Source organism: Mus pahari, chromosome 8 (assembly GCF_900095145.1).
Source record: "Mus pahari chromosome 8, PAHARI_EIJ_v1.1, whole genome shotgun sequence".
Lineage (NCBI taxonomy): Eukaryota > Metazoa > Chordata > Mammalia > Rodentia > Muridae > Mus > Mus pahari.
The window spans coordinates 58869836-58891663 of NC_034597.1; the positions used below are offsets into that span (position 1 = coordinate 58869836).

The 21828-nt window shown below is 46.1% G+C and overlaps 1 protein-coding gene across 1 annotated transcript in view; it reads right to left on the bottom strand.

Annotated features, from left to right (window-relative positions):
* The window catches only part of Dock5 (dedicator of cytokinesis 5), a 182496-nt gene extending 166623 nt beyond the window's left edge, over positions 1 to 15873 (bottom strand). The window contains exon 1 of the mRNA XM_021204056.2: positions 15637 to 15873. Within this exon, the coding sequence (XP_021059715.1) occupies positions 15637 to 15679 (43 nt within the window). The 5' untranslated portion in view covers positions 15680 to 15873. The remainder of the gene's footprint in view (positions 1 to 15636) is intronic.
* Between the last annotated feature and the right edge of the window lie 5955 nt (positions 15874 to 21828).

The following is a 21828-nucleotide window of genomic DNA, read 5'->3' on the forward strand; positions in this document are numbered from 1 at the left end:
AGCTTTGAAACAGCCAACAAATTAAAATTAAAATTAATGAGATGTGACTGTAAGTTTTACATTTTAGGATCATAAACAGATGAGAATAACATTGCAAATTCCATTTTCTTTCCCGTTATCTGCAGTGAAAATCCGGGCTCTTTCTCCTTTGATTACAGTGAAGAGCTGGAGTGCACATAAGCCATCAGCTGAGTGGAAGGGAGTGATGTGCGCGAAGAGTTCCTGGAATTCTTGACGGTTATATATCATTTATCAGGTCACAACTTTGCTAGAATGTTCAAGTCAGCATTGGAGGAGAGCACAGAAAGCCTTCGCACCAAACCCACCTAAAACATCCTGTGTGGTTCGGGGCAAACCTCCAAACTCCTTCTGGCTGTTGGCCAAGGCAGAGGTGACTGCAGTGGCTTCCTTGGGTCACAAATGCCATTAATAATAGCAGGGCTGTTCAATCTATCTGTTTTAATTTGCAATCCGAGGACAACGTACAGACTTTAAGAGGTACACAGAGATTCTACAAACCTTCTGGGGCTGAGAGGGTAAACCTGCTTACCATCAAGCCTGATCGCCTGAGTTTTGTCCCTGGGACCCGCATGGAGGACAGAGAGAGTCAAGTTGTCCTCTTACTTCGGCATGCACACATAAAAACACACACACATGCACAGCAAATAAAAACGTAAAGCAGATAGCAATGCAGCCTCCCCTTCTATTGCTGAAACCTGATTTCCTGTCCCCTTAGCAACCAACTGTGGACAATTACTTTTGAATTCTTTTGGCAATGAAGAACATGTATATAACTAAGGGATATACGATTTCTTTTTCTTTTATACCCAGTGCCTAAAACTGTGTCTGAGGCGTAATAGGTATGGCAAAAGTACTTGTTTAATGAATGCAATCAATGTTCCTCTGTGTACTCCCTACATCTTGCTGACACTCACCTACGTCCCGGGAAAGCCCACGGCAACGCATGCATACATTATACTGAAATGCCTTGTTCTTCTTCTAAAAAGCTTATTTAGGTTTGATATGCGTGCAGAAAAGGGACATGTACCAAACATGTAGATTTCACTTAAGTTTCACAAAGGGAGAACTCACCTGGGCAGTACCCACTTTAAGGAACGCAGTGTGAGTAATACGCTCTTAGCGTGGTAGCCTCTGCATGCTAGGCCATCTTAGTCAGTACTACTCGTTGTTATGCCTGACTGACTGCCTTTGAATGGCCACATTGTTTTCCATCATTTTTACATGTCATAAAGCATGGAGCCCAGTCCCAGCCAAGTGATGCTTTTCCACGTTTTCACTATAAGTAAGAGTTGAACAAATAACCTCTGACCTTCTCATCATTCTCCACCTATCAGTAGATAAGCTCTTTTAAGTGGTGTTAAAGAATCAACGACTATGTGCATTTTCAACTTGAATCATTCCTTGCTGGGGCCCATGTCAGCAACTTGATTGTTAAAACCAAAGTATGACCCCAAAGTATCTTTAGTAGATAAACTACACTCATCTCAAGCACACTAATCTCCCCAGTACATTGGATCCTTGGCAAAGGATGTAGCCACGAAATTCACAACCTACACCTGAATCCTGCAGGCTGGAAAGGAGACGCTTATCATGACCCACGCCATCCGGATCTGACCCAAAGTCCGTTCACCATAGCACAGAGCAACAGCAATGTGCTCTTCACTCCTGGTCTGAAGGAAGCTGAGGCCCTGCAGCAGAGCCTCTGAAACCAGGCAGACAAATACACCCACTGCAAAGAGAAGCTAGATCTTGAAGAACAGCATCAGCACCAGCAAGATGGAAGGCTGCATCTCATCACCCAGTGTTAAGCTGTCCATTCCAGAGAGAACAGGGCAGGAAAAGCTGGTTCATAAAGAATAAGGTGGGGCTGGTGAGATGGCTCAGTGGGTAAGAGCACCCAACTGCTCTTCAGAAGGTCCAGAGTTCAAATCCCAGCAACCACATGGTGGCTCATAACCATCCATAACAAGAGCTGACGCCCTCTTCTGGAGTGTCTGAAGACAGCTACAGTGTACTTACATATAATAAATAAATAAATCTTTTTTAAAAAAAAATCAAATATGACAGAACATAACTTAAAAAAAAAAAAAGGGCTGGTGAGATGGCTCAGTAGGTAAGAGCACCCGACTGCTCTTCTGAAGGTCCGGAGTTCAAATCCCAGCAACCACATGGTGGCTCACCATCTGTAACAAGATCTGACGCCCTCTTCTGGAGTGTCTGAAGACAGCTACAGTGTACTTAAATATAATAAATAAATAAATAAATCTTTAAAAAAAAAAAAGAATAAGGTGCCAGGCTTGCATTTGAAGACTTCAGAAGGCAGCAACCTCATTGGGCACAAATCCATTTCTAACAAAACTACTCTTTTCCAACTTCTACGCCATTCTCCTGATCCTCCCTGGAAACTATGCCCTCTATTCATCCCTCAGTGCTTTGCCAAACAGTGACAGCGGTCCTTAGGCCTGCCTGGGACGTGGCAGCAGCAGCCCTACCTGTTAATTTTGTGATGGAACCCATATCTCTGTCATCATTGTGCTGTGAACCACAGACCCGGGACCCCAAGGCAGAGGCCTGACACCATGTGAGAAGTCCATGGCCACACCATGGATGGCACCCGCATCCACTCTACAGGCTCCAAAACACTTCCTTCTAGAAACTCTAAAACAGGAAGCTATTTTGGTAGCACCTTCCTGTTTCAGTGGGTAGGAACCTGAGAGGTAGGAAGGTAGAGGGCTTTATTTATCCATGGATGTCTTTAATTTCTGCAGTGTTGAGGCAGAATACAGGGTTTCACACACATAGGACAAATGGTCCACCACTGAGCAACAACCCCCAACTCCCGGGTCTTTCCATTGTTTTGTTTGAACAATGTAGCCCAAGCTAGCCTCATGTAGCCCAAGCTAGCCTCAAACTCAGCATGTCACTGTGGCTGGCTTTGAACCCCTCGTCCTTTTGTCTCTGTCTTATGTTCGCCATTGTGCCTGGTCCCTGGATCTTATTTATAGCTCTACCTGGAAAGTAAGTGAAGAATAGGCATGTTCTTCTTGGGATGCAGATCGGATAAAGACATTTTTCTCTCTCCTTGAGGAGAAAGAAAAAAGTAGCTAGGAACCAAGTTGAACTAACTCCTCACTCCAGGGCTTAAGGGTCTTTGTGGCAGAGGGGGGCAGAAAGGATGAAAGAGCCAAAGGAGAGTCAAGACTGGAAGAGTCAAAGGTGGTAGGTAAAATGAAAGAGTGTTTTTCCAGACACAACAGGGTATGCACACATAGGAACGCAGACGGCGACAGCATGTATAAGACCTGTACAACAGATGGGGGAATGATAGTTATGCAACCTCACTACCAGCTGAGCAGTTATTAGCAGGGGGTAGCTACTGGCAGAGGAAGAGTCAGTTTTGTTTAATGTGACTCCTGCTTGGCTGACCACATGTCAGGGCAGGCCTCAATCCCAAGGCTAGCGGGCCAATATAAATGGGCTCCACGGAGATGGGAAAAATGGTTTCTTCAAGGTACATGGGAAGAGCAGGGAGGCTGAGAGGGAGTAAGGAGAAGGGTTGAGGGGGAGCGAATATGTTCAAAATACATTGCGTGAAATTCTCAAAGAGCTCATTTTTAATTTTAATATTTAATATATTTGAAGGTCAGCTTCTATCAGCTACCAGCAGTGTGGCTCTGGAAGAGTCCCCTGGGCCTTTAGACTCTCTTTCATCTCTAACATGAATGCCCAAGAAGTGGCATTGCCAGAATCCAGTTCTCAGGCCTTTTATGTCCCATACCCAAGGGGGACAGAACTGTGGGGTCTTCTTATGAATTTGGTTCCTTAGCTGGTCTCCCGCAGGAACACCCGGTGTCTCAGTTACTTTGCTATCACTGTGAAAAGACACCATGACCAAGGCAACGTATGGAGATAGAGTTTATTTGGTGTATGGTTCCATGGTGGCAGAGTGAAGGCATGGTGGTAAGAACAGAAGCTGGGAGCTTGCAGGAAGTAGAGAGAGCAAACTGGGACTGTGAAAAGGCTTTGAAACCTCACAGCCCACCCCCATTGGTGTATTTATTCCAGCAAGGTCACACCTTCTAATCCTACCCAAATAGCACCCCCAAGCAAGGACCAAGACCAAGTATTCAAATGTCCAAGACCATGGGGAAAAAAAAAATCTCTCAATCTCTCCCTCTCCCTCTCCCTCTCTGTCTGTTTGTCTATCTATCGCTGCCTTTTCTGTCTCTCTGTGTGTGTGTGTCTCTGTCTCAGTATCTTTCTCTCTCTCACTTGTTTGTTTGTTTGTTTGTTTGTTGTTGTAGGTTTGGTTTGGTTTGGTTTGGTTTGGTTTGGTTTGGTTTGGTTGAGATAGGATTTTTTTTTTTTGTGGCCTCGGCTGTCCTGGAATTCACTCTGTAGACCCGGTTGGCCTCGACCTCAGCATTGGCATTTTTCATTCAACACACTATACCTGGGATACGAGGGTCACATGATTCATAGGACACAGAGTACCCAGAAGATAAAGCTACCATAGTTCTTGATACCCTGACTGAGTTCGAAACAATCTGATTTCCAGAGGGAACTCATCTCCATTGCAATCTCCTTCCCTCACACTGCATGCAAGGACAGAGAGCCTAAGATCTTCAGAGGAGCTGACCAGGGGGTCCACCTGCCCCCTGCTGTAGATAATCAGAGTTGGAGTTGGACCGGGCTTGAAAATGGGACAGAAGGTGGCTTGACCAGCAGAAGGTGCTAACAATTCTGACACCATTTGAACCCCCGGGAGGGGCTGTGCGAAGGCTCCAAGGGCAGAGAGACACAAAGCCCACTTGTCTCTTGCTGGGATGGTGGTTGCCAGCAATTCAGTCACTGGATGGGGCCTGTCAGCCTGGGCTCAGGGAAGGACACTGGACATCACTTGGAAAAACACAATGAATTCATGCAGTTATCGGCTGCTTTCTCCGTCCCATTTCTGCCTCCAAACAACCTCACCGAAGCACTTCTTAAGGCTTCCTCTCAAAACCCATTAATCCCAAAGCAAGTTGGGGCAAATTATAAACCAAGGTTAAAACATCCTTAAAGAACTCTCTAAATCCTTTAATGCCTACAGGGAGAAAGCCCATTGTTGGTGGCTTTAGCTCTACTATAAGGGGGAAAGTACACTTCCCACTATAAGAAAATGGTGCTTTGTGAGACAAGGTCTCATTCTGAGTAGCCTAGGCTGGCCTCCAACTAAGGGCAAGCCCTCCACTTCAGCCTCTTGAGGGATGAGACTCCAGGTGTATATCAACACAGCCGACTCTCTTCTGAAATACTAAGTACTACTTAACCTCAGAAATACAGGCGAAGGGTCAAGTTCATTAAAAGTAATTTCAAAGTACTAGATCATACCTTTATCTACCTATCTTTCTTTCTTTCTTTCTTTTTTGAGACAGGAGCTCTCTGTGTAGTTCAGGCAGGTCTTGAACTCATGATCTTCCTGCCTCTGCCTACCCAGTGCTAGGGATATAGCCATTTGCTACCCACACCCAGTTTTGTTTTTGTTTTATTTTGGGGGGGGGTATTTGTTTGTTTGTTTGTTTTTCACTCTTTGAATATACTAAAAAACCTTTCTAAGTAAAGGACTATAGTTGTTATGCTATTACATTGAGTATTTCTAGAAATACACTAACAGTTGAAAAAAATATTTGCTTTATAAGAAAATCTGATACTGGGAAACTGAATTTCTTACCCTCGACTCCTCTCCTTTGTCTCTCAAAATTCATCATGGGAAACAAGAAGTTCATTTAAAAATCTCAGGCACTATGGAGGCAATATCACACTTAGGACCTGAACAGAAATTCTGGTGTTTGAGGAATATAATCCTATCCCCCAGGCGGGCTTTGACTTCACCAACCTCCTGCCTCAGCTTTCTCACAGCCAACAAGCTAGCAGATGCTGCTCGTCAGTACCCATTTTCTTCTCCCCTGTTCCCTCCAATCTCTCGCCCTTTCTCTGAGTATACCCACCATACAGTACCTATATTCTGACAGGAAAACAAGGCAACTCCTTTTGTGGTACCAGAGGCAGGAGGTTTTCCACATCTCCTCTCTTTCCATAGACCACCCCTTTCTTTCCCAATTCCTTTTCAACACAGCCCCCATCCAGTGACTCAGACCTACTCCCAAGGTCTAATCAGGGTCACCAACTTCTTCTTTCCATTTACCCAAATCAGCCATGCACCTCCATAAATAATGAAGAAATTCTCCATTTTTCAAATTTGTTGAGATTTGCCCTCTGCTCACACACTAAAATGTGAAGGTCCGAGGTCAACATCTCTTGAGTTTCTAGCAGTATACCCCAGCCCCAGGAATCCTACCTGGCTCACCGTTAGCATCCAGTGACTATGCAAAGGCATAGGCGACTCCGTGTGCATCAGCTACCTAACTCTGCCTGGTCTACCCACTCCTCAGAGGATATGCATAAGCATGCTCCCCACAAGATGCATGGTAGTAGGAAAAGGGACATCTGATCAGAACAGGGAGTGGTGCTAATGCACTTGACAATCACAGGATTATGTAAACCCCAGGGTAGGAAAGGAACTGAAATCATCAATGCTGTGACAAGGGCTTGACAGGCAGAGGTGTGAGCAGGATGGCTGGGCTTCTGAATGCGGGACCTGAGAAGCGACTCTCTGAGTTATCTGAAGGAAGAAGACAGGATAACCAGAGAGAACTGGATTTATTTTAACATCCAGGAAGCACATTCCACAAGAGGGAGGTGTAAGTGCCAAGGTCCTGAGTCAAACTGAGCTTGCAGAGTTCAAAAAAACAGAAATGACGCCAGCACAGCTGGAGGGGAAAGGGAGGCAAAGGGGGTGGAAAGAAGATGGATCTCCACACACAGGGCCACAACCAAGAGGTCCTATGTCAACAACCACTCCTGGAAAGCATGGAGGACTTTCAGGGGGAGAGGACATGTTGGAATCTTACCTGGCTGTGTAAGGATTAGAGAGAGGGGAAAGAGCAAGGAGTTAAAGGCTGCCAAGCAGGCTTGTAGGGCAAAGGAAAGCATCGTACACACCGAGAAGTGGTCTGAGCTTGACTATGGAGGAAGGACAAAATTTGGTTATAGGACAAATGTGGGTTGACTCAAGATGTGCAGAGATGACAGAACTGGGGGAGATGCTGGGATATGAGTTGGTGTGTGTGTCTTAGTTAGGGTTTTACTGCTGTGAACAGATACCATGACCAAGGCAACTCTTATAAGGACAACATCTAATTGGGGTTGGCTTACAGAGTCAGAGATTCAGTCTATTATCAAAGTGAGAACATGGCAGTATCCAGGCAGGCAGGCATGGTGCAGGAGGAGCTTGGAGTTCTACATCTTCATCTGAAGGCTGCTAGCAGAATACTGACTTCTAGGCTACTAGGACTAGGGTATTAAAGCCCACGCCCACAGTGACACACCTACTCCAACAAGACCACACCTCCTGGTAGTGCACTCCCTAGGCCAGCCAAGCATATACAAACCATCACAGTGTGTTAAGCATCAATTGTCTATCACAAGACCTTGGAGAACTGCCTGTTGTAAGCAGGATGGGATGGAGAGATGTCAGGAAGAAGCTCACAGGGGTCTAAATCTGGAGGTAAACAGATGCCTGTCAAAGGAGATTGAATGAGATCACTGGTTATCAGGAAGGTAAAGAAGGCACTGGAGCCTGCTGGGGATGGCCAACTCTCCCATGAAGCAAGAGGGCACGGAGGACAGGGGGGATGGGGACATGGGGGTCGGGGGTTATAAAGAGATGGGATGAGAAGGGATGGCCAAGAAAACAATTCCTAGAGTCACCCTGGGGGTTCAGAGCTTTCCTGGTATGTAGAAGGTTCAAGCCCCAACCCTGCATGGTGGTGGATGACTGTCACCTCAGTATTCAGGCGGCAGGAGGAGGAGAAACCCAAATTTTAAGGTCATCCTCAGCTACACAGTGTTCCATTCAGGCAAGCCTCAAAAGTGTGTGTGTGTGTGTGTGTGTGTGTGTGTGTGTGTGTGTGTGTGTGAAATCTGTCAAAACCAAACAGAACACAATCCACATGGGAAGAAAGTGATTCCTATTTCCAACCCTCATCCTAACTACAGCTGATCTATCTTCAGCACCCAGTCTCCACTCATCAACATTCATTGATGAATAACTCCCTTATCCACCCTGCCAATGATGCCACACTCACAAACCCACACAGACAGGTGACAATGTGCCCAAGCCCCAAGTGAGGCCAACCAGGGAGACCCTCCAGCCTTCTGACGGGGATGCACTCCAAAACTCTCAGTACATCTCTGAAGCTCCAGACAGTGACAACCGCCCCCACCCCCACCCCCATCCCCCGCATACTAAGCTCTTACTATACATGCAGCATGAAGATAAAGTTTCACTCATGAGTTAGGCACAGTAAGCCAATAGCAACTATAATAAAAATAGAACAGACATAGCCATATACTTGGGTAAAACTGTCGGAATTACTACTCTTATGCTGCGGGGCCGTTGATAAGCAAAATAAAGGTCACACAAACACGGCACTGCCATATGCCACAGTCAATGGCTCCTTAGTGACTAACAGATGGGAGGTGCATACAGCATGGACTTCGGAGGCAGAGGGATGCTGAATGTCCTGGGGGGTGGGGAGACTAGGGTGGGGGTGGGGTCACCATGCCACTCAGAACAGCACGAAATGTAAAACAAACAAACTGGATTAATTATTCTGTAATTTTTCACTTACTATGTCCATGATCGTGGATAACTCAGACTGTGGAGAACAACCTGTGGGAGGGGTTCCTCTACTCATCAATTCAGTGTGTGCGGCGGCATTACAGCTAGCACAGCTACAGAGACTGGAAAGATATCCAAAGACTCAGCCAGGCAGGAGGCTCAGCCTCTTTGGTAAGAAGCCAGGCATGGTGGCGCACGCCTTTAATCCCAGCACTTGGGAGGCAGAGGCAGGTGGATTTCTGAGTTCGAGGCCAGCCTGGTCTATATAGAGCCAAGACTAGGACAGCCGGGGCTACACAGAGAAATCCTGTGTTGAAGACAAGTTGAACGAAATAAAAAACCCAAAAAAACAAATCTAAATGGTCATAAAAAAAAAAAAAAAAAAAAAAGCAGGACAAAATGACTTGGCTCCTTCATTTCTATTCCCTATTTCTATAACTGTGCTTTATACGGCAAACAATGGGATGGAGAGACAGATCTGTCAGTGACTGTGTACGTGTTCAAAAACAAAAGGAGCCGGGCAAAGAAAGAAAATAACACTTTTTTTTTTTTTTTTTTTTNTAGCCCTGGCTGTCCTGGAACTCACTTTGTAGACCAGGCTGGCCTCGAACTCAGAAATCCGCCTGCCTCTGCCTCCCAAGTGCTGGGATTAAAGACGTGCGCCACCACCGCCCAGCTGAAAATATCACATTTTAAGAAAAGGTGTGTTAAAGGCTATTGACCATTGGGGCACTGGCTATGAGTGTATCTCACAGTTAGTGATCTCCAACATGACAAGAATCAGAAAGCACAAACAACTGGAGTCCAGGAGATGAAGTACAGAGTAAGGAAGTTTGGTTCGGGGGTGGAACGGTAGGGGCTCAGATGAGACCCTGGAGCCTGTTTGTTCCCCCTGGAAAAGGTAACAGTTTCTCACAGCTCTGCCCCAGTAGTCAGTTACAGGATGCCTTGAGAAACCTTTAAAACAGGAACCCCATACACGGATACATTTTTAAAACATAAATTTAAAAACCACTGTATGGAGCCCAATACATGGGAACATCAATATATATTCTTTTAGGAACAAAACATTCTTTTTCAAAGAAAGGACGACGCTCAGAAGCATGCATTTGGCATATCTATGGAACTTTAATTTTTCTTTTTTTATTTTATGTGTATGAGTGTTTGCCTGCTTGTATGTGTGTGTACCACATGTATGTCTGGTGCCCGTGGCAGTCAGAAACAGGCCTTGGACCCACTAAAACTGGAGTTACAGATGTTGGTGAGCCACCATGAGAGGTTCTGAGAACTAAACACTGGTCCTCTCCTAGAGTCATAGGACTCTTGGCCCCTGAGCCATCATTCTAGGCCTCTTGTGGATCTCCTTAAAGCCTGGCTTCAAGGTGGCTGACCCACTGCCATGTCACACTTAGCACCTGGGCAAGTTCCCACGTACACCCACACAGCATGAGGATGGAAAGGGGCCAAGGATTTTTCCGTATCACTATGAAAAGCTTTTGAATCTCGTGAGCCTCTGAAAACCTCTCCCCAGACCCCTTCATGTTCCTGGACCATACAGAAATAGCATTCAGAACAGCACTTCTTTGGAGAGAGTATAAATCAGCAACCCCCACAAGTTCTCTGAGCCATATGAATTCTCTGAGCTCCTTTCTCTTAGCCTCAGTATTAAAACATGAACATACTAAGGATGGGAACTTCCTCGAGTGAACGCAACTGTGTATTGTAATACCTAACATCATCACAGGCAATGACACAGTTGACACATGTTAATTCTGTTTCTCAGATGGCTCTACACCAATCAATTGTATGAGCCTCAGGCAAGGACTCAATCTGAACTCAAATCCAGAGACTGGTAGACTCAAGGAGAATGATCCCTCTGGATTTTCTAAATGTCCAGCGTTGACTTCAACTGAGTTAGGCCAGAAGCCATGGTTGGATTAGTAGAACCTGAGGCAGTCTCACCAACAGACACTTTCAGATCCTATCGGAAATTACCGCTATATGCATAAATCAAAGTGACTCGTCAAAAAGTCACAATAATTATAACTATCGTTGCTACACTATTATTTAATATATTGATAAAGGATAAGGTATCCAAAGATGAGAAATGAACTGACGAGTATTTCAGTACAATGAGTCTCACTTTCAGTCCCCTGGACTCAGTAATTTCATCCAGTGGACAAGATCTGAGGGCTTCACCAGATTACCAAAGGGTTTCATGTAATCCTGAAGCCAAGAACCGCTGGAGTGAAGCAATTCACTGTGCCCCTCTAGGTACCAACTTCCTCTCTCTGAAAGAAACTGGAGACACTGGGTGGTGTGTGGTGCAGCTGACAGAGCACTTTCCTAGCATGCAGGAATCCTTGGGTTTAATCCCATGAACCGTCATGGACCAGGTTCATGCCTATAATCCTAGCACTTGAGACAGAGAAAGGAAAGTTCAAGGTTAGACTGGACTATAAGAGTCTTGAAAAAGGAAATCAGAGGTGAGTGTGGTGGTATTCACCTATCATCCTACCATTCAGGAGGCATAGGTAAGAGGAGCCTAAATTCAAAGCCAACCAGGACTATTTATCTCAATTTTTTTTTAAATAAGAGGGGCTGGAATGGGGTTCAGGGATTAAAGGGGTGCATAGTTCTTGCAGAGGACCAGAGCCCAGCTCCCAGTATCCACAAGAGGCAGCTCACAACCACCTGTAACTCTAGTTCATACCTATGCACTGCACACATATAAACGTGATTACAAATAATAAAAAATATATCCTTTAAAAAAAAAAAACCAACTGGATCAGTCACTGTGACATTCCCTCCCTGATGTCACACCCCAGCCTGAGAAGGAATTCTGGGCCCACGGTGAGGCAGGATGGCTGGAGCAGGACATAGGCTGAAAGCATCAGAAAGATCCAGAGTCTGGTGTAGGTCTTAAATTGGCACTTGAGGATCTGTCCTACAAAGCCGGATGCCTGAGGCTAACTGGGGCAACCCAGAGACCCTGTGGAAGGGCTGACCTTGAAAGCCAGTGTCTCCCTCCAAAGACTTCCCATCACACTACAGCTATAGGTACCGGAAATCCCAACATGCATCAGTGAACAGCTCTGCAAACAGGCCACAAAGAATATAATCTTTGTTCTCGACACAAATGGCTGGTGTGGAAGCTGACTTAGAAATATACTTAAGTCAAGTGTCAGGGGCTAAGGCAGAAGAATGGGAAGTTAGCTCCAGGCCTGCCTGGGTTACTACAACGGGGAGACCCTGACTCGGAGAGAGACAGATTGAGAATGATTGATTTAAAAGTTAAAGAGGGACATGTTTGGCATAGCTATGTGCTTAAAGTCCAAATATTAGTATTTTACATCTCTGTGCACTTAAACAGCAAAAAGGGAAGGCACCAGTCCTGGTTCTATAGTTCCGTAAATTCAGCTACTCGGAATGTTGAGGTGAGAAGATTACAAGTTCAAGGGCTGCCTGGGCTACTAAGGGAGTTCAAAGCTCGTCTGGACAACCTAGCAAAACTCAATAATGAAAATTAAAGAGGCCGTATCTGGGGGTCCAGATCAATGCCAGAACACCTGCCTAACACTCACAAGACCCTGCATTCAGTCACCAGTACTGCCAATAAGGAAAAGAGAAAAAGAAAAGTGAAGGGAAATATTCAGAGAATAACAATACTTATTCCTAAGTACTTAGCCCTCAGCTCTAAGCACCTCATTCTGGAGTACTGATGTTGAGTACTAAAGTACTTACTCGAAAGAATTAAGTCTATCAACCCCCTTTCTGGATAACACAGATGTACACGATGATCATGTAGGTTCACTTAATACTAGAAGCTGAACTAGTTAGCATTGCATTTTAGAACTAAGGACTCCTAGACACCTTCAGTCCCTTTTGAAAAACAACCAAGGGGGAAGCAAACCCAGAAGGAGACAGAGGGGACAGTTACCTTCCCCAAGTGCAGATCACAGTCACACCTTCACAGCAGACCTGCCGTGAGTGGCCACCTCCCATACAGCCCTGAGTCACCAAGAGCCCCATAGCTTTCTTCATCATCAGCCCTCAGAAATGACAAGTGCCAGGGCAGTACAGCCACCATCAATACGCCCAGTGGTATCCAAACAGTTCAGACTCTTAACTTCTTCCAATAGGACCCACGTTGGGACAAGTGGCGTGTCAAGGTTTAACTGGAAGAAAATTGCTTTACATCTCTAGAACAGTTACGTTAGCCTGCTTTACAAGGGCACCCCAGCATCAAGAGTACACACAACTGAACACACTTACAGGGGAGACCCCCTTGCCCATAGCAGACATGTTCCAAGTACATGCTCTGCACGTATGCTTCTGAGAGGTTTAACTGATAGATTAGGCATGGTCAGAAATGGAACAACAGCTAGTAATAAAATAGAATAATGTACGGAAACATAAGGTGTACAAATGTGTTCCTGTTCTCTCTCTCATATCCCATATCATATTTGGGCCTCCATTGACTATTGGTAACTGTAACTAATACAGTTAGTTAGTTACAGTTAGTTAGTTAGTTGTAGGGAAGAACTAATACACTTAGCCATGCTGGGAATGGTAGTTACATGACTTTAATCTCAGCACTCAGGAGGCAGGTTCGAACACGGGAGTTCAACGCCAGCCTGGTCTACAAAAGTGAGCTCTAGGACAGCTAAGGCTGCCCAGAGAAGCCCTGTCTCAAAAAACAAACAAACAACTCCTCAGATGGGGTCAGAGGGAAGGGCTGGGGTCCCAGAAGAGAAACCAATGACCTTCCCTAAAGTCTTCCGACATTATCAGTCAATAAAGCTTATCTCTTGTGCTTCTGGCCAGCAGTCCCAGCTGTTCTGCTGTAGCAGTATAACACCTGGTAGGGGAGGGGGGGGTAAGGCAAGACAGAAAGTAAGGGATGGCACAAGAGCTTGCAGTGAAGAGCTGTAGAGGCGAAAGAAGGAAGCAGAAGGCAGAGCTGAACCCCCAGGAAAAAGGCTGGAGTGTGGGATGCAATGTGTGTGGGTGGGGTGTGGGGGGAGGGTGTCCTGTAGGTGGGGGCACAAGCACCAGAGAGTGAAGTCCCACAGAATTGACTCTCCGTGGAATACTAAACCACACAGGTGAGTGGACAGGCTACAGTGAAGAGTTCACAGAAGGGGGAGGGACTTCACTGTGGGGACTCACACCTAGACCCTGCAGCCAGGGATGTCAGCTTCACAAACACAAGAGCACAGAACCCCGCCCCCCTCCCACGAACACTCATCCCTGATGTCAGCGAATAGTCTGTGCTTCAGTATCCACACCTACCTGGATCTGCTGGGTCTATAACTGCCCCAGATTACACCCTGGAACAACTCTGCTAAGCTCTGTCCCCTAGAAACACTATCTGAACACTTTCAGTGCCCTCTGATAAATAACCAAAAACCAAAAACCTGACTCCAAAACACAGGGGAATCTGGAAACATTCTATCTCCTGTGCTATGGCTATACGCAGCAAAGCCATCGGAAACATACTTGTTGGGAACAAGTTTTAACCCAGGTAAAGTTAGAAATGACCCTTTTATAATTAGTGATTAGTTACTGCTAAGCATATTTTAGTCATTAATTAGTACTCTATACTGCTTAAATAAATTAATTTCCTCTTGTGGTGCCAGGGCTCTGGGCATGCTCTGTGACTGTCACACCCAACCCTTCATCCATTTTTCAGTATTTCACTTACACAATGACCAGCTACTTACTAGCAGGTATCTAGTCAAGTTACTTATCAAGGCTAAGTCCCCTGGTGATCTGGGACTGAAGAAATGCCACCTATCCGTGTAACCCGCAGCCATGTGCAGGAGCAAAAATTCTAAAAGTAAAATAAAAAAAAAAACAGTTTGGGGAATATATATATATATATATATATATATATATATATATGCAGGCTTTCAATCTGCATCAAATTAATAATATACTAAAGATAGAAGGCGATGCCCGAGTCCTGGTTAAATAGGCACATAGTGTCTGAAATGAGTTTAGATGTTACTGCAGACTGACAACTTCAGGCAGTGTTCCTACAGGTCCTGAAGGAAAAAGAGATGCGCTGACAGGAGTGAAGTAAGGGATTGCCTTTCAAATGAGCCAAGTGAGTGGACCTGAGAGAAAGTGATAAAATTCTCACACAACACACTTGTTTATTCCATTTAAAGTCTAATTCTCCTGGCAATCGTCGGGCTAAAGGTGAGTGCTTCCTCCATGACCTGGCTCAATGAAAAGTGAAAGTGGAAAGTTTTTCCACCTGGGTCCAACCCCTCAAAGCCACGGTTTCAGAGCCAAACCTAGAGGTCAGAGTTCAGCAATCACGGAGCGCTAGGGTACAGCGAACACAAACGCCAAGCGCTAGCGCGGGACCTACCCTCTTCCTGCCCCTGGGGGGAAGCTGTGTCACACCTCTCCAGCGACGCCAGTAGGTCAGATGGGTGTCCTCAGACACAGCCCCAGGACCCCCCTGCCCTCCTTCCCACGCCACACACTTCCTGCCTCTTCCATCACCTCTACTGGCAACTTCGGCTTCCCATTTTGTCTGTGACTGCGATCCGGACTGCAGTCCCAGGGAGGGAGGGAGAGGGACTCGGGCTTCCAAGTGGGATCTGGGGAAGGGCACTCGCAAAGCGCACCATCCCACGTGCGGCCCTCACTGGCCACCTACGGCAGTGGGGACCTGGCGCGTTCCCACAGTGCGCGCCACTAGAGTTGGGGTTCGGATGGGGGAAGATCAGAGTCCTCAAGCCTAAAAGCACTTTTACACCAGAGCGGGCTAGACTCCCGGGGCTGCAGCAGCGGGACCGAGTGGCCGCCAGTTCCGCGGGGCCAAAGTGGACTCAGTGGCGCTCGGGCGAGGGTGGGGCGGGGCAAGCACTCACCAACCCCGTACTTCTGCCTCTTGGTAGGGATCCAACGGGCCATGGCGACGACCTCGCCCCGCGGCGCTAGCGGCTACAGCCTCTCGTGCTCGGAGCGCCACTGCGCCGGCCGGACTCCTCCGCCATGTTCCGGCAAAACTTGGGCGACTTTGGCGCGCCGGCCGCGTCTACGCTGTCCCGCCTCGCTCGCGCGCGGGGCCCCGCACGCCCGCCCGCTCGCCCGCGGTCACCTGCTGGGACCAGCGGCCCTGCAGTCCCGCGCGCCCTCCCCGGCGCCGCCCCGGCTCCTCCCGCTGGCCGCGCCCTCTGCGCCCCGGGGCCGCCCGCCTCCCCCGCCGACTCCGCCTCGCCCGGCTGGAGCCGCAGCCCGGAGCCGCCCGCCTGGTCTTCCCAGCCTCGGCTCTGCGATTGCCCAGCGATCGCGGGCTGCGCCGCCGAGCGCGGAGGAGGAGCTGGTGAGAGTCACCGGTCGCCTCCGGACGCTCAGTAAATATTTGTTGAATGAATGAGCCGTGAGCTCCCGCCTTCGCCTCCGGGAGCGTCTGCTGCAGCCCCAAGAGCCGGAAGCGGAGCTTCAAGGTCCGCAGGGAACTGGTGCAAGGGACACGGGCGCTTCAGAAGTAGAAGTATCCAATCTAGGAGACCCTCCGTTAGGACGCTGTTGACAAAGCGCTAATCTGGAAACCCCAAACTCAGGGATTTATTTCTCCCCAGTTGCAGCAGCACAAACTTTCACACTAAAGGAAGAAGTTCGCTCCAAGAGGTTCCCCTTTTCAACTGACTCCCTGCCCAGAAGACACCCTTGTGGAGAGGACCCCAGAACATCTACCCCCCCCCCAACTCCCACCGCTGTCCTTTCTTCAGCCTGGGATTGAAGACTCCAAAAGGCAGCTGTGCGTTGAACTACTCAGGGGTGCGCTTGGCGCCCTCTGCCTGCGGGGAGACGCGCTTCCATCTTGGAGAGACCTCCAGAATAAAGAAGCTACTTAGTAGAAGGACACCTCACACTTAGAAGTAAAATTTCAGACTAACCAACCAACCAGTTAGCTTCGCCATCTGAAAAAAAAAATACCTCTTGCGGGAAATTGTGTTGTTCTTGGGGTCTGTGGAGGCTTTCTTGCCGGTTTGGAACCTGACAAGAACAGAACATGTAATTAAAACACACAGTAAAAGACAGTAATGCTTAATTAGAGATGAGTGAACTCTGATGACTTTTTGTAAACCATGCCTGAATATGTTTTTTGTTTTTTGTTTGTTTGTTTGTTTTTAGTCTTGGTTTTCCTCCTGAGAAAGTAAGTTCTGAACTTGAAGTCCTGGGTGAAAGAAACAATAGGTATTTATTATGACCGTGCTTCGGCCATCTTTCTTAAAGTGGTTCAGTCACATCTCTTTTTTAAATGCCAGTTTTTATTCTTGATAGAGGCAATCTTAAAGTCGAGTATGATTACATAAAGTGTCATTTATCTCCTTTGTGATTTAAAGTTACATGTTCATTGTGCACTTAATACTGAATATTTAGAAAAATAAAATCACCGAAGAATCTAAGCAACAGGGAAGCAATCAACCAAACTACAAACTGAGCTACTATACTAAACAGTTCTCCAAAGAAGAAATTAAAAACGGCTAAGGAAACACTCTAAAAAAAGAAAGAGAAAAGTTCCAATAGGAATCTATTTATAATACACTGCAAGACATATTTCCATCCGTGTAGACCTGACATCCATAAAGATTTCCACCATCTCCCCCAAAATAACTTCTTCTAGGTCAATGACGTTGTGATCGACTTAACCACCCAAGCTAGATAATTTCTCTTCCTTCCGCCCTAAGTGACCTACTGTTGGGCACTGTTACTGGAATGGAGGTTCAGTACTGAGGTAAATGAGACCCCTACCTTCTTCATACAGCTGTTGGAAGAAGTTAAGACTTGAAATTAACGCATACCAAAGGAGGCAAGGCCCGCAAAGAGAAACCCTAGCCCGGAGCATGGGGAGTGTGGGTGCCAGAGATTTACCCAGAAGCATCTGGAAAGACATTTGCGATACGGGGAGACTGAAAGGCAGAACTACAGGAAGTGAGGATGACCCCATGATAAAAGGGGAAGTGTTCTGGACCGCCAGGACAGCAAACACGAAGGCCACCAAGCAGGTCTAACAGGCTTCAAACTGGCATAGAGTCCTGGACAGCGAGTGATCTGAGCGAAACAGGAAACTTGGCTCAAGAGGCATAAGTGAAGGAGGGCCATGACCCGGACGAGGACTTCCTGTGTTGTTACAGATTCTAAAGGTTCTCGGGCTTGTGTCGGTGGGAATACCAGGCACTGTCCAACTGGGTCTGCTGTGGTGTGACCCGACTGACTCTAAAGGGCATCCATCCATCAGATACCAGTTAATGGAGAAAGCCAAGGATGGTAGGCTGCTGCGAAAGTTCTGGACATAAACTGAAGGGGGCGCCAACAGGAAGACAGTGCGAGCAGAGAGGGATTCTCTATGAAGCTTACTGGCCTCTCTGCTTTACCAGCCAGAGGGTCACTTAGGCTCTACAAACTTTGGCTTTGGGTTGTGAGGGACGAAGTAAAGAATGACCCGGGGCTTGAACGACTGGTGATCACAGCTGCCATTTCTGTTTGTTGTTGATCTTGCATGATATCATCCTTGTGCGTATTCTCTGCTTTGGATCAAAGTTTACCTTCGAGTATTTCCTAGGACTTCCGCCCTCTCTCTCTGCTCAGCCATTACTCCCCTTGGACCTTTAGTAGCTGTCAACCTTGGTCTGGAACACAGGTCTGGGCTGCCCTGGGGCAGGAGCTGCCCAGAGTTGCCTCAGTCACCTGTGTGCAGGGAAATGATGATCTTTGTTCTTTAAGCAGGCTTCTTCCTTCCTTCTTTCCTTCCTTCCTTCCTTCCTTCCTTCCTTCCTTCCTTTCTTTCTTTCTTTCTTTCTTTCTTTCTTTCTTTCTTTCTTTCTTTCTTTCTTTNTTCTTTCTTTCTTTCTTTCTTTCTTTCTCGTTCTTTCTTTCTTTTCATTTAGTGCACACTAGAGCATTAATCCTTTTTCTCAGTGGAACTTGGTTTCAACCAGAACCATTTCAATCGATTGACACTTTGGTCTTTCCAAAACTTCAGGTTTGATTTTGGACTCTGGAGATTTCAGGCTTCGCAACGATTGATTGCTTTTAAGAAAAGAGTTGGAGGGAACGGGAGAAACTTCCAGTGTGTTTATTCTTTTCCCTCTGCAGACTGAAGTCCACCCACTTTGTGATATCAGATGGTCCCATTCCCAGTCCATTTAAATCATAAAAGCACAGCTATTCAAAGTCTTGTTATTAAAATGAGGTTTAAAATTAGACAGCTGACCAGATGGGTGGGTGGAATAACAGCACGTTTCCCAGAATTATCTTTTCCCTCTTCCTCTGGAGTCTTTTCAGAAGAAGAAAGAAAGAAAGAAAGAAAGAAAGAAAGAAAGAAAGAAAGAAAGAAAGAAAGAAAGAAAGAAAGAAAGAAAGAGGGAGAGAGAGAGAGAGAGAGAGAGAGAGAGAGAGAGAGAGAGAGAAATTAATTTCACAATTGCATCTATCTAGATTCTAAAGCCCATAAAGATACCAGCAATTCTTCACACAAGAATATTCACATCTGTGCTTGTGGGAGCTCCAGAGAAAGAAACAAAGAGAAATGAATTTCCAGGGTAGGCTAATTGACCTGAATTCTGTAGCTATCTCTGTCAGTATCTAATATAGGATACCAAGGCAGTTGGCTGGTCAGGGCTCTACTTTCCCCATTAATCAGGTCTATTTTACCAAGTTTGACTGACACAACTTTCTTTTGAGAAGATATGGGTTCTGTTAAGGACAGTTTTGTGGGTGTTGGTTTGTTTTGTTTTTCTACATAAAGAGATGAGTTGCTGCTGGAAGTGCAGGAAATACGAATGATGACTGGTTCTAAGCAGAGGTTTGTGGGCATTTACAGGCAAATACAGTGGAGCAGGAAATGCACTGGAATTTGGGACCCCTGAACTGAACAGGGCAAAGGGGCTCCTCTTTCGATCCCCACAAACACTTCCTCAGGCATCCCAGAGATGCTCACATGACTATAACGCCAAACCATGCAGGTGCTGGGCATCAGCAGATCGTCCTCATCCTCAGGTCTGCCAGCTGGCTTTGGAGGCAGCGTGAACCCTGAAAGTTAGGAAGACAAAAATTGTGGTTTTTTTTAAACCACCTCTCTCTCTCGATCCCCTTTGTGAGAAGATTTATACTTGGTCAGCACTTTAGCCTTTTTCACACTACAAAACAAGACCCTGGCAGTTTTATTTCTAGAATGTTCTTTGTTACAGACATCTACATAAGTTGGTCCCACCTTGCTGAGAAAATTGATGCTAAGAGCATTAAGAAATCAGTTCCTTTGCTCAGTGGCTGGATGTGGCACCATGGTGTGCTATAACCCCAGGGTCTCTATAGGAGGCCTCTATAAGGAGTAGAGAGGCAGGAGGCTCGCCCTGAAGCTTACAGGCCTCATGCGCATGTGACACACATACACACACACACACACACACACACACACACACACACACACACACCAGCACTCACAAACACAGACACAGAATTTTAAATTAATCATTAGTGTATTGAACCTGTACCACGTTCACAGTTGTGCAAGGGAGATGAGTGCTCTTTGATTTAAGAAGAACTACATTTATATAGTTGTAAATAGTATATATGGTTTTTTAAAAGTTCGTGTATGTACATTAAAAATACTTTCATGAAGCTTGGCAGAGTCATACATCCCTGTAAACCAAGCACTCAGAAGATGGAAGTAAGAGGATCAAGAGTTCAAGACCAGCCTAGGGTCCATGAGACCCAGTCTCAAGAAACAATGAATAGGAGCTGGAGAGATAGTTCCATGGTCAAAAGCACTTACCATTTGCAGAGGACCCGGGTTCTGTTCCAGCCGTGCAAGGCAGCTCACAGACACGTGTAACTCTAGTTCCAGGGCACCCGGCATCTTCTTCTGACCTCTGTGGGTTCCCGTGTGCACGTGGGGCGCATAAACGGATGCCGGCACACACATAACATAAAATTACAAATAAACCTTTTAAAACAAACTTAGTAAAACTGTTCAAATGAGATAATGATGAAAGTTAGGACATAATATGGAAAGCTCCTGGGTTGTGAACAAAAAGCTGGAAATCGTCCGCTTACACTTGACCTTTATCTGTAGTAGGAGTGAAGTTCACCAGCGACTCTTGATCCCGGTGACACTTGGACGATATTGTCTCCACGACTGTCGCATTCAGCAGTTCTTCCTATCTGGCATGAAAACAAAACCTTAATCTAGAAATTGTATCTAGTATGAGAACAATTTTGAAGACACTCACCATTATAGAGTAAGGAACGTGTGCGGCCACTTATACCTGGTTTCTTTACTACCAATACATTCCTTCAAGGCATTTAAGGTAGACTTGTTACCGACACAATAAATGCAATAGCTCAATGGTTCTCAACCTTCATAATGTGACACTTTAATATAGTTCCTAATGTTGTGGTGGCCCTCAACCATAAAATTTTGTTGCTACTTCATAACTGTAATTTTGCTACTGTTATGAATTGCAATGTCGATGTCTGATATGGGACCCCTGTGGGAGTCGCGACTCACAGGTCGAGAACCACGGATGTAATGCTTGTTCTCTTCACCTAACAAATGTGGAAATGGTGATTTAGAAGATGCACAAAATTGCCTGCCTAGTGTCAGACAGAAGTGAATCCGAACCTAGAGCCCTGCAGGAAACTGAAGATCATTGGCCTTTTTCTGGAAAGGTGTGTGTGTGTGTCTGTGTGTGTGTGTGTGTGTGTGTGTGTCTGTATGTGTCTGTGTGTGTATACACCTTTGTTGACCATAATAAGACTTAGTTGCAATGACTTGATTCTGTGCTGCAACAGGAAAGCAGCCACAGTCGGTATGTAAATGAATGACTGTGGCTCTGTTTCAATAAAACCTTATTTGTATCCACATCTCACATAATCTTCAAAGGCATGAAATATCCTTCTTTGGATTTTATTTACCAATAATTTAGGAAAGTGAAAGACAGCTATAACTCCTGGCTATATAAACGCAACAGATAAGCTGATTTGGCCCTTGGACTGACTCTCTCTCTCTCTCTCTCTCTCTCTCTCTCTCTCTCTCTCTCTCTCTCTCTCTC